The sequence below is a fragment of the Octopus bimaculoides genome, chromosome 12 (genome assembly GCF_046866305.1).
Source record: "Octopus bimaculoides isolate indiv1 chromosome 12, ASM4686630v1, whole genome shotgun sequence".
In the NCBI taxonomy this organism is placed as follows: Eukaryota; Metazoa; Mollusca; class Cephalopoda; order Octopoda; family Octopodidae; genus Octopus; species Octopus bimaculoides.
Window position 1 is genome coordinate 14,362,437 of NC_142939.1, and position 14,179 is coordinate 14,376,615.

General features: G+C 37.2%; 1 protein-coding gene across 3 annotated transcripts in view; it reads left to right on the plus strand.

The window, feature by feature from the left end:
- The window catches only part of LOC106881863 (putative UDP-sugar transporter protein SLC35A4), a 105,453-nt gene that overhangs the window by 10,338 nt on the left and 80,936 nt on the right, over window positions 1-14,179 (plus strand). For all 3 annotated transcript variants that reach the window (XM_089360829.1, XM_089360828.1, XM_089360826.1), the window contains exon 2: window positions 12,982-13,130. In XM_089360829.1, coding sequence (XP_089216955.1) covers window positions 13,125-13,130 — 6 coding nt within the window. In that variant the 5' untranslated portion in view covers window positions 12,982-13,124. The remainder of the gene's footprint in view (window positions 1-12,981; window positions 13,131-14,179) is intronic.

The window sequence follows — 14,179 nt, forward strand, 5'->3', positions numbered from 1 at the left end:
TGTTGATTCGCATTCTTCTGAGGGTTTTCATGTTTTGTAGTTTTATTCCGTCTTTTTAGTATAATTCTTCTTTTGTTCGTAATAATTTGTAATTTAACTAGTTCCTTTTAATTATTTATTGAATTATCTTTGGCGAGAGGCGCACGAATAAATCTTATTCCTATGAACGGTTCCTAACTTTACTTTCATGTGTCCCATGAATAATGGAAGAATGGCATCGGAACAACACGCAATAATTTGCGTCACATGTATAACGAAAAATACATATATTCATTTGCGTGTGTTAGTGTGTGTAAAACATGTCTACACTCACACACACGCACGCACACACACATTCACATTACATTATAAACAATGGGTTTCTTTCCATTTCTGTCTTACAAATCTGTTCACAGCTAGGTCTATAGTGGAAAACACTTGCAAAGAGTGCCATACAGCTGGACTGAACCAAGGGCCATGTGATTGGGGAGCAAAATTCTTACCAGACAACTACACCTACGTCTGTGTGGGTTGGGAGTACGGACATAAAGGACGTTTTTAGGGGCCTCGACTTTACGTAGCCACACGGATCTTCTCAAGCATAGCAAATCGGCGCTTGTCTCAGTCCTTTGTCATCTCCTTTGTGTTGCTCACCTTCAGATTACTTTTCATCACTTTGTCTTAAGTTTCCCTGGGTGTTTCTCTTCCACAAGTTCTTTACTCATTTACAGAAGGGTACTTCTTTATGCAGCTGTTTTCATCCATACACATCACATGACCATGCCACCACAGTCTTCTCTCTTGCGCATTACATGTGGTGCCTCTTATATACCTAAATTTTCTCTCAACACATTTGCACTTTGTCATACATGCACACTAACATAGCACAGCCAGTGAAGCATGTTGGCTTTATTTCTTTCAAACCTTCACATGCCCCTGATGTATATATGTCTGTGAGTGTATGTATGTATATATATATATATATATATATATATATATTGTCTTAATAGCTGATGAGATGCCAGAGCAGTTTTCCGCCCCGACATCCGTAACTCAGAGTTTTATTATGGTAACCGAATAATTGTCTCATATTATACTACAGATAAATTCCTCTATTTACATAATATCGAGGTCTCATTCATTCTTTTGTTGTCATACCATTATTATTAATATATATATATATATATATATATATATATTTATATATATATATATATTTTATATATTTATATATCGTTATTATGTTAAACTGTAGTATGTCTGAATTTGGCTTAATGCATTTTTTTTTTTTTTTTCAATATTTAATTTTGCTTCCCAATAGCTGGTTCTTTTGGTCAAACTATCATATCTCTAGCTGCTTCAGATACCAAGATATGAAAATTGTCAGAGTGTACTCTCTTTTACTCTTTTACTTGTTTAAAAAAAACGAAATTACTTTCTTGCCAACCCAATATCATCATCATCATCATCATCATCGTTTAACGTCCGCTTTCAATGCTAGCATGGGTTGGACGATTTGACTGAGGACTGGTGAAACCGGATGGCAACACCAGGCTCCAATCTAAATTTGGCAGAGTTTCTACAGCTGGATGCCCTTCCTAACGCCAACCACTCAGTGTCAATGTTTTATAATCTGAACTGTCAGTGACCTAGTGGGTCATGGGTAGGCTAGTATATATATGTGTGTGTGGGAGGTGTATACTTATGTAAGAGTTGAAGTGGAGTAAGAACAGGACTTAGATGTGGCTGTCACTCCTTATCACTCTCTGCGGTTTCATTTGTCAGTCATTCATTCCACCACAATCTTCTTTGGGTACTCCATTATTTCATGTTTTCATCTTTGTCTTTGTTGCTCACAAGTATGTTTTCCACTCCTACACCTGATAATCTGGTCAAACAAAGTACTGCGGGGGTTTTTGGAGACACTCCCATCCACCAGGCCTGAATTGTTCATTCTATAAGCTGCCAAACTGATCTGCTGTGTTTATCTGTATACATCATCATCATCATCATCAACCTTTAATGTCTGTTCTCCATGCTGGCATGGGTTGGACAGTTTGACCAGAGCTGGCAAACAGGAGAGCTGTTCCAGGTTCCAGTATGATTTGGCTTGGTGTCTATAGCTGGATTCCGTTCCTAATGCCAACCACTTTACTGTGTGTGCTGGGTGCTTTTAACAGGGCTTTTGTGACCGATCTTCTACATTTGGGGCAGTGGCCTTAATACTTCTGTTGTAGAGGAGGGATCTTCTTGAGTACAACAAGGCATCAGATATCTTGGTCCTTTGTCATCTCCTCTGTAAGTTTAGTGTCCTGAGGTTGTCCTTCAGTACTTTGTCCCTTTTCCATGAGTTCCCTCCACTTTGAGTGATTGGCACTTCTTTCTGGAGCCGTCTACATCCATCTGCATCACATGACCAAACCTGTGCAGTCTTCTCTCTTGTACACTGCATCTAATTCCTCTTACCTTACAACACACTTGCACTCTGTTGCACATTTTCACTTACATTGCACATCCAGTGCAGCAAATTAGCTTCATTTCTCTCTTGCTGTTGCATATCTTCTACATTCAGGGCCCATGTCTCACTACCATGTAGAATTGCTGTTCTTATATATGCACCATACAATCTTCCTTTCACTTGGAGAGTGAAACCTTTGGCTGCCAACAGAAGTAAAAGCTCTGTGAATTTTCTCCATTCTATTCTTATTCTAGCTACAACACTTTTCATTCATCATCCTCTACTAATAATTTGGTTACCTTGGTAGCAGAAATTATTCATTATTTCTAAAGAGCCTCCAAGGCATTAGAGAAAGTCACCTCCCTAAGTACCTGTAGTTTTTATGGTTCCTGTGCATCTTCCACAAACAAACACTACTTTCTCTGATAACCTTCCAGTTATTTCACTTCACCTCTTTTTTGTCCATATATATATCGTGCCAGTGGCACGTAAAAGCACCCACTACACTCTCGGAGTGGTTGGTGTTAGGAAGGGCATCCAGCTGTAGAAACTCTGCCAGATCAGATTGGAGCCTGGCATAAATGGTTAATGGGTGGGATGTGGTGCTGAAGAAGGAACAATAGCTCCAAAAACATAGTTCCAATACCTATTTTTCTGTTTTCCATCCCGTTGTTTACATAGACATATTCATATACAAAATGTTTTTAACTTTCAATGCTGACTCAGAAAATCTATGGAGATAAGCTTAAAGGTATATATATATATATATATATATATATATATATATATATATATATATATATATATATATATATATATACACACATACATACACACAGCTATGGTTAAGAAGCTTATTTCTCAACCATGTGTGTATATATATGTGTACACAAACACACACACACACAAACAGAAGCTGTGAACCGGAAGAATTGTTAGTGTTGGATAGAAATATGTCATGGTGTTTCTGTGGAGAAACAAACCATTACCTTATATAGGCATTCATCTATGTGGAACTCCATTTATTGACTCTGGCTGCCTTGGATTCTTTGTATGGCTTATTAAACAATTGCCAGAAAGCTTTAATTTTTATCATACGTAGTTCTGTGTCATTACAGTTATGAGAACAATTAACATGTTGATAATTAAGTACTCCCTATACATTATATGCACCCCATTCATTCACACCCACTTTAGATTCTGGGACAACCAGTCGTTGAAAAATTGATAATCGATGCTGGTGTACGTCTAATATTTACACATCTCCAACAACCGTTTTCATGATTTTTATGTTTGGACATTTAAAATACATTCGCCTGCATTTTGCAATCGTTTTGTTGTCAAGCTTAGCATTAATACGAATTAATTATTGTGATGTCAAGAGCACACACAGCAAAGCTGCAATTCAAACAGATGAATAAAAAAAAAAAAGAGATACTTTCTCTTTGAATTATTATTGCCATGAATATCTATATTGTATATGTTTTAGGTATTCTAAATTGCTTTGAGATATATGTAAATAAAGTAGTGAGTCAGCAGAATCATTAATTAGCATACTGGACAAAGGGCTTTGCAGTTTTTCTTACAGCTTCTGAGTTCAAATTCCACTAAGGCCGTCTTTGCCTTTCATCGTTTCAGGGTTGATAAAATAAGTACCAGTTAAGCACTGGGGTTGATGTAATCAATATACCCCTTCCCCCAAAATTTCAGGCCATGTGTCTCTATGAAAATGTCTGTTTTTCCATGTTAACAGGGGTTACACGAATAAATGTTGTTGAGGCATTGTTTTACAGCTGGATGCCCTTCCTGTCACTAACCCTTACTTGGTTTTTAAGTAAAAAAAGTTTGCATTCCACCCGAGTTTGAAATTGTGGAACTGGTGGGTGATTTGTTGATAGGGAAATGAGATATTGACATATCAGTAGCTGAGCAGTTTTTCATGCAAGTACAGAATATATAAACATTGACACAAACACACACACACATACATGATGGGCTTTGTACAGTTTCCATCTACCAAAATGGAAACATTGGTCAGCCTGGAGCAATTGTAAAAGGTACCACACACTGGTATCATTGAGCATGAAACTATATGGTTATGAAACAGGCTTCTTCAGCACACTGCTGTTCCTGCATCTATTGTATATATTATTTATTATGTGACTTTTGTGGTGCTCCAGCATGACCATTGTCACATGGCTGGATCAAATAAAAAATATGAATCAGGACTGAGGTTAATGTTATGTCCTGAAAAAAAGTGACCAAATTTTCTTTTTCAAGGCATGTGGCCATTCAGCATTCTAAAAATAGCAGCCAAATCTCTCCTTCAAATCACAGTCTATCATCTTTAAGACAGTGTAGTACTACTTGTAGAAAAGAAAGAGATTGCTAAAGGCTAGAAATGGAAAGCCTTTCATCGTAGGTCTACTGAGTCAGGAAACTGACCAGGAGACGTACAACATCATCGAAGATTCTTCTCACATGCAGCTCATTATTCTTTTGTATTTCATTCAGTCTATATTTGTACTTGTATTTCTGTGCCAGAAACTAAACAAGACCCGGCTATATTTTAAAAGCTTTTTACTTTTCCAGAAAAGGGCCACCCAGCTGATTGGTGTAAAGTCTCCTCTCTCTGCCTTGTTTACTGTAATCACTTCTGTTTCTCAGAATTGGCTGAGCTCACATCCCCTCTACTAATGCAGTCCCATCTTGTCCCTCTTCTCATTATCCTTTTTGTGTCAAACTCCCTCAGGCCCTGCACTAATCATTATGCCAAATCTTTCCTTCCTAGAACATTGGTCCTCTGAAATTCCCTCTCTGCATATCTCTTTTTTTTTTTAACTTTTACTTGTTTCAGTCATTAGACTGGCCATGCTGGGGCATCACCTTGAAGGATTTTTAGTTGATTGAATTGACCCCAGTACTCTTTTTTTTTTTTTTATATATGTGATGGACTTCTTTCAGTTTCCTTTGACCAAATCCACTCACAAGGCTTTGGTTGACCTGAAGCTATAGTAGAAGACACTTGCCCAAGGTGCCACATAGTGGGACTGGACCCAGAGCCATGTGGTTGAGAAGCAAACTTCTTACCATATAGCCAAACCTGTGCCTATATATCTTTTTTTTACACATATTGACTTACAAAGATCAAGAGGAGTGTTTAGTAGAATCAATCTAACCAGTAGCAAAGGACCCATAAGAAGCCAAGGCTGGTGCTCCTTTCTCCAGACCCAGCAATTTGTTAATCCTATAACTCCATTTTACCCGTTGAAGTTTATAAAGTTTTCTTAAAGGCAATGGATTGGCAGAACTGATGGAATGTCAGTTAAAAAACTTTCAGTATTCAATTACAGCCCTGACGATTTAATCTGATATTCCTATAAAGCATCCTAGACGTGAACAGAATTAGACTCTAAAGAACAAAATGTCATGTCACTGCGTCATCTGGCTCTGGATATGTTTGCATTCAGCATTGCATTCAGCAAACGTCACTGGCCTAGACATGATTACTCCTCGAACTATGCAACAGCTAGTGGATGCTGTTTACACTTTTTTTGAATATACAGTTCTTATGTCAAGAAAGATTGTCATCATCATCATCATCATCATCATTGAATATCTTGTTTTAAAACTATACTTTTTTTTAAATATACATTTCTTATCTCAAGAAAGATTCTATCATCATCATCAACATCATTTTGTCTCTTTTCGTTATTTTTCCCCCCCTCTTAAAATCCACTTTTTCCTCTCTTATACACTTATGATTTTTTTCACATAAACATTGATATTCATTTCTGTAGTATGTTAACAATAACTTTTCTCTGAATATTGGAATGCGTACGTTAGTACATAGAGAGGATAAATAATTAATAGCTATTATAGTATATATACAGTTATTTTCCTCTTTTATTTCCCAAAATCATTTGTGCTTTTCCACTCAAAAATCTATTTCATCTCTCATTCTGTCTTTAATATCCTTAACAACCCATAACATCCCATATAAGTAAATGGCTTATTTATGTCCCTTAATTCCTTATATGTATATTTTTCAAATACATTATAAGTATTTTAGCAAATTTCAATGTATATTTGAAAACACAGTCCTCACCTTAGTTTATTTCATTGTTCAACACCTCAAAGTACACATCTATCCCTGAAGATATCCGACTAAATGTGTTTTTTTTACATCTAACTTGAATGCTGATAATTCAAACCTAAAGCTGGATTGAAACATATATACTGTAAAGCCAGAATGAAAAATGGCACGATCAGGCCCAAACTTCAATCACATGACCACAATAGTACCAACAGCAGAAGGCAGTGTGACAATAATAAAGATATGTCGAGAGTCAGAGCCCTTGAGCCAATTGATGTTTGCAGCCTCCGGCAACTCTTGCAATGACATGAAATTGTAACCTTCATGCTGTTCCTTTGGATCTATCAGTGATGTAGAGAAGGAAGACACACTGCACTGGCAACAACCTGTCCTCGATACCATACTACCCAGGGTTGGATCCTGTTGAACAGCCTGTACTGGCGGGATAGAACCAAACAACTCAAACAGTACCAGGACAGCCCGTGAGTGCGTCTTGTATGAGAGAGACTGCCATTTTATGCAGCTGCAGGCAATGCTGTTTCAATAGGATGTACAACTTGGACCTTACTCCATGGTCGTTAATGACAGACTGAGGCCTTCACATATATGTATGTAAATATATACATATGAACTGGATTTCAACATAGCTTCCATCAAGCAAATTCCATTCATAAAGTTTTGGTCGGCTTGTGGTTGCAGTAGAAGCCACTTGTTTGTGGTGCTACTGTCATTGCAAATCAGAGTTTTTAATCAAACAGCTTTGTGCTTGCATATAATGTTAGATATTCTATGTTTCTAGTGTTCTCATTTTATAGATTAAGTTGATACACATACAACCAACACTTACAGTATTCATGTATTCTCTACCTCTTCTTTTTAATTAGTCCTGAAGCTTAATTAAAAACCTGTTGCTATAGTGGCTGGCTGTTAGAGCCCACACATTCCTTGTCATTCAAAAACAAGCATTGTCTTTCACTACTTTTCATTCTCTGGCTCTTTCAACTATATTCATTTATATAGTTTCTGTATGTAAACATACTTAGTGTTGCTGAGGAGAATGTCTTAGATTAAAAACCCAAGATAATGAGATCATGTGATTTGTTAGCAAAACTGTTGAGCAATATTAGTCTCGTGAAACTCTTAGATTGGACTATACTTCCTATGCATACCTTGTCAAAAAAGAAAGAAAAGAAAAAGGACTATTAAATAGAATGTAACAACATTATGATGCTCAACTTGCCTGCTAAGAATAGCAGCCAAATTTCCCTCTAACTACACACTACTATCTTAAATAACGTAGTCCAGAGTACATTGTTTCTGAAAATAAGACTATGTTTATGTCTTGATTGCTTTTGATTTTATGTTTGATTGATCATGGATGAATTGAGGTGAAACAACAACAGCAGATTTGACAGTTTAGCTTCCAAGTTGTGAAACTGTGTTTTGTGGTTCTCGTTTAAAAGACTGGATTTTAGCCCCATCCCATCATTGATTCATTGTGTTCTCCCTCCCCCTTCCTCAATGAATACAATTTCTCTTTCTCCTTAACTGCTTTGTACCATTACCACAACTGTTCCTGTTCTTCTAAACTGGCACATTGTACACAACCTCAACTCAAGCACACTTGAATCATCTACTTCCCTTTTCATAATTCCTTTCTGGTCTCATTCTCAGAATTCTTCCCAACTTTTATCCTTTGCAATGCAGTACTGTGAAACTCCCCCATCTTTGACCTTCAGGTACATCAACCTCTAAAAATTCTACTTGAATACTATTTCTATTTGTGTGCTTGTTTATAATACAGTTCTTTTCATGATAAAAATTGACCATCTAATTTCTCTTATGTTGGTCTTATATGAGGGAATACTGAAAAGTTCCTGGTTTTAGGGTTAAAGAAAATATAGGATCAGTTAATTATGATTTTAGTCAACTTACTCCCCTCTCAGATTCACGCACTCATTGCAGCGGTCCCTCAGTTTTCGTAAGCCCTGTAAAAGAACTTGGAAAGTTGGACCTCCAACCAGGCCTTTCGTGATACCCTTAAAGTCAAGAACTTTTCAGCACCTCTTCATAGTAGGTACACTTTTAAAGCCAACATTAGTACAGTAGTTGTAATATTAATTCTGAAGATAAGTCATTGCCTATTACAGTGGCATGGGAGCAATGAAATTAGTCACAAATGGAAAATAAATATTGGGTTGCCAGATTAACTTGGTCATTTTTTTTTTTTTTTTCCATTTATTTTAATCCTTATTTTTCATCAACAATCTTAACAAATCAGTCAATAGTATATTCTCCTTCATTTTTTATAACTTCTTGTCAACATTCAGCTAACTTGTCAATGCTTTGATGGTGGGAATCCCTGGTCTTGATGTGAAGAATTCCTCAAGCCATGTTTTCAATTCCATGTTGTTGTATGAAAATACCTCCCAGACTATTGAAAAGTGACCAAGAAAGCTAATAATCTGAAAGCGCTATATCAGGAAACAAAACTTGGCTTCCGAAGACCTATTGGGGCAAGCGAAAGCGAAACCGTCAATGGCACCTGTGCCCAGCATCACCTTCCTGGCACTTGTGCCAGATGGCACGTGTAAAGACATTCGAGCGAGATCGTTGCCAGTGCTGCCAAACTGGCTCCTGTGCAGGTGGCATGTAAAAGACACCATTTTGAGCGTGGCAGTTTCCAGTACCACCTGACTGGCCTTCGTGCTGGTGGCACGTAAAAGCACCTACTACACTCTCGGAGTGGTTGGCGTTAGGAAGGGCATCCAGCTGTAGAAACTCTGCCAAATCAGATTGAAGCCTGGTGTAGCCATCTGGTTTCACCAGTCCTCAGTCAAATCGTCCAACTCATGCTAGCATGGAAAGCGGACGTTAAATGATGATGATGGTTGATGCAGTAGAACTTCCCATCCAAGCTCTTGAGTAGCATTTTTAGACAAATTAGCGATGAACGAGGAATGTGAAATATGGCCTGGACCATGATTACCAGCATGAACATCAAACTTCAAGAAGTAGTTGACCATTTAATGGTTTTAGTAAATTTATACAGAAAAAGTAAGCATTATACCAACCAGCATAAATAAAAGTCAACTTCATTATATTTTTTCTGTAAAAACCTATTCTGACATTAAATGAGTTAACTTCTGATACGAATGTTTACATTTGTACGTTATTTTTCAACAAAAGAAGCTATCTACTCATGTAATTTACACACCTCCTAAAGTTTTTTTATGTTTGTGAAAAAGGGCGTAAATTATATGGGCTTTTAAGGTATTGTTACGAACGCCCGCACGCGAAGCACCTCCTCAACACTGAAGAGGGGACTCGCGCACGCGCGAACGTTCAGCTAGCAAAATTCGTCTGTCGGTCACCTGACCGCGATAATAAAACCCCGGCTGGAGCACGTAACAAAGAACAACACAGGCAAATAGGACGGGGAGGAAGAAACAACACGAAGACCATGCGTTGGGTAACCTTTTCTTTTTACATACATAACATCACAGAATACATTTAAAACATTAGAATAGAGCATTACATAATAACAATTCCAATACATGGCATGACAGTTCAATAACGTTGACAAAGTTTCCAAACAATTACAAGCTTTTCAATCATTTTTACATCGCAAAGTTCGTGTCTCAAATTTCATTTGACAACAAAGTTCTTCTGCTTCTTTCTTTTGTATTTCTTTTCTTTTCCTTTCTTTTAGAAGCATTTAACAACACAGTTAACAACTCAGAGTTCTTTTTCTCTAAAATAATATAAAAGCATTTACCCCAATGAAGTTTGTTTCCTTCAGGTCTGCTACTTCCACTGACCAAGGCAGTCTGCCACTACAATTCCATCTCTCTCTGTCCCTCTCTCTCTCTCTCTGGGACTCTATGCGTTTCTGCTGGAACACACATACATATACTTACATATTCTTTTACACATTTCAGTCATTTGACTGAAGCCATGCTGGTGCACCACCTTAAAGGGTTTTAGTCAAAAGAAATCGACCCCAGGACTCATTCTTTGTAAGTTTAGTACTTATTCTATCGGTCTCTTCTGCTGGACTACTAAGTTACAGGGACTACACAGCAACATCGGTTGTTAAGTGATGGTGGTGGGCGGACAAAAACCCACACAAATGCACACACACACACACATATACGAAGAGCTTCTTTCAGTTTCTGTCTACCAAATCCACTCACAAGGCTTTGGTCGGTCCTATGCTCTAGTAGAAGACACTAGCCCAAGGTGCCACTCAGTGGGACTAAACCCGGAACCATGTAGTTGGGAAGCAAGCTTCTTACCACACAACCACTCCTGTACACGTAATATATTTACGCACCTCTCTGACAACTCATGCATTTAAGATGGCATATTTCATGTGTTGCTAAATACAAAAGATTTAATACTTTTATGTATTGAATTTAGTCGGCCTAATGTTATTAACCTTCTTTGTATGTAGTAAAACCTACCTAAGTTTTAACAAAAGCTTTAAATGAAAATCAAAGTTGTTGAAAGTCTTGCTGACCTCATGATATAAATGTTTTGATACTTGGCAAAATGTTTTGTCACTTTCAAAAATCTCTGTGGAAATTGAATTATGTCTTGCATCAAGCTGTCATATTTTTTCATATTTGCCACATCACAGTGTCAGTTTTTTCATATTTATGTAAACATATTCAGACTAGTAAAAATCTGTTTGAAAAGAAATCATTCATCATCATTTAGCGTCCATTGTCCATGTTGGCATGGGTTGGACGGTTTGAGCAGACCTGGTAAGGTGGAAAGCTGCACCAGACTTCAGTCTGATTTGGCGTGGTTTCTACAGGTGGATGCCCTTTCTAATGCCAACCACGCCAAGAGTGTAATGGGTGCTTTTACATGCCACAGGCATAAGTGCCATTTGCATGACACCGGTATCTGTCATGACTGCTAGCTCACTACCTTTTGTAATAATAATAATAATAATAATGATGATGACGTATATATATATATATATATATATATATATATATATATATATATATATATGAAAGAATATATATGTCACCATCATCATTTAACATCTGTTTTCCAAAATATATTATATGTCGATGCATGCACCCAAGTGTGTGCATTTATTCACATAAGAATCTCAGATAGAGAATTTTTAGAATGTCTTACAGGTATTCACTGTGCCACTTATAGATTGGATTTGGAGAATATCTGTCAGTTTCTTTTGCACTTTGCTCTGTGAAACCGAGTGTATATGAATGCATACATTGTTCTACATTGTTTAGTCCCCAACATCATTGCTCAACAAACTGCTGGATTGAATTGTGAGCAAACCTGTGATAAAACATGCTCTAGCCATGGCCATCCCATCTTGTGTATGTGCGTATATGAAGGACTGCATTGTTCAATTTTCTTCTCATTAACATCCAAGGTAGTAGGATAAGTTATGAGGCAAAACTGGGATCTGGGTGCTGTGTTGAGTAGGTTGAGGGACATCTCACTCCACCCTCAAAAATCTAGTGTTTGTTTCACCTTTATCTTCTCATCATCATCATCGTTTAACGTCTGCTTTCTATGCTAGTATGGGTTGGACGATTTGACTGAGGACTGGCGAACCAGAAGGCTGCACAAGGCTCCAATCTGATCTGGCAGAGTTTCTACAGCTGGATGTCCTTCCTAACGCCAACCAATCCGAGAGTGTAGTGGGTGCTTTTATGTGCCACTGGCACGAGGGCCAGTCAGGTGGTACTGGCAACGGCCAGGTTCAAATGGTGTTTTTTACGTGCCACCTGCACAGGAGCCAGTCCAGTGGCACTGGCAACAACCTCGCTCGAATGTTTTTTCATGTGCCAGTAAGGTGACGCTGGTAACGATCAGCAAAATGTCCCACAAAAACAATACTTTGCATTGTGTACCTGTTATCAATGACAGACCTAAGGATTACATTTACTACCAAAATATTTGATAATGATGACCTACAAAAGAACACAAAATATATCTCGCCACAGAAGATAAAGGTGAAACAGACACTAGATTTTTGAGGGTGGAGTGAGATGTCCCTCAACCTACTTAAAACGGCTCCCAGATCCCAGTACCAGTTGATACTGGGATTGATGTAATCAACTAGTCCCCTTTCCAAAAATTCATGGCTTGTGCTTTTAATAGAAAGGATTATTATTATTATCATCATCATCATCATCATCATCATCATTCGTATAGACACAACAAATTAGTCTGTTGGAAAAGAAAAATTCCTAACATTGGGCTACTGGGTTACAACAAGTAACCTTAGATGTCAAGAATCCTCCTAAGTATCCTGGCTGTCCTTAACAACACTGTTTTCTGGAGCTGTACTAAACTGAGGTTTATGCCTATTTCCTCTATTCCTCTGTTGTTGGTGTTGTTGTTATTATTATTATTAACAACTTTACTAATTGAATTTTCTATTTTTAATTTGCAGCAGACATAATGTAAAGCATCGTTTGTTGGTCATTTCCTGAAAAATCTTTCCATGCAGTGGAATAGAGAGAGACCTCTGCAGGCAACTAATGAACAATAAATAACAATTCCAGGAATATATTTTTAACCCTCAACTGTCTAGCAATGAAGGTTTGTAGTCATTTCTTGTCTTTTCTCTTATAGTAAATTTCAGCTATCCATGGGGTGGGGGCAAGGTTAATAATACAAGTTGCCATCACATACTGCAATTTGGGGGTTATTGTCTCTTCAATACCCTCTCCTCACCAAAATGCATAGCATCATATATTTATACATCTGTCTGTCTGTCTATCTACCTGCCTATCTGTCTATCTATCTATCTATCTATCTATCTATCTATCAACCTATGTATTCATCCATCCATCCATCCATCCATCCATCTATGTTCAGAATTATTATGCAAAAGAATAGGGATTTTAAATCTAGGCAAATACCTTATGATTGCTCTGATAAAATCCTGACTTGGCTAACCGTGTTGAATGATAAGAAACATTTTCAATTGTTTAGAATAAACAGTTAAACTGTACTCTCTTCAATTAGTAAATCCTGAGTTTTGCTTCAATAGATTTCATGTAGAATACAGAGTATATTATCAAGACATAATAATGAAGAATGGAGATTTATACATCTTTAAAATTTATTTAATAAGAATATGTTTTCTTCATATGAACATCTCCCACCCTTATGGGAAACACCTTGAATAAAGCTGTGTAGGATTGTCAACCTTTGGATTAGAACTTGCACTACAATTGATTTAATATATATCAATTGAATGCACAAAACTATCATATCAAAGGACCCCAAGACACTTATTCAACAGAAACATGAGTCGGTATGTTATATGAAAAGAATGGCTTTTATTGAATAAATTTGAAAGATGTATAATTTGAAAGATGTATAATTTGAAAGATGTATAATATGCAAAATTTAGGTCAGTTGAAATATGTTTGCCACACATTTCAACTGCTAAAGGCAAATACACTGCAGTTACTGTGGAGAAAAAATCTCTTATGGTAAAAAGGTCTGAGATTCCCGAGAGAGGGTGACACTGAACGAACTGGGTGTTTTCACTACTTTTTACCATAAGAGAGATTTTTTTCTCCATAGTAACTGCAGTGTATTTGCCTTTAGCAGTTGAAATGTGTGGCAAACATATTTCA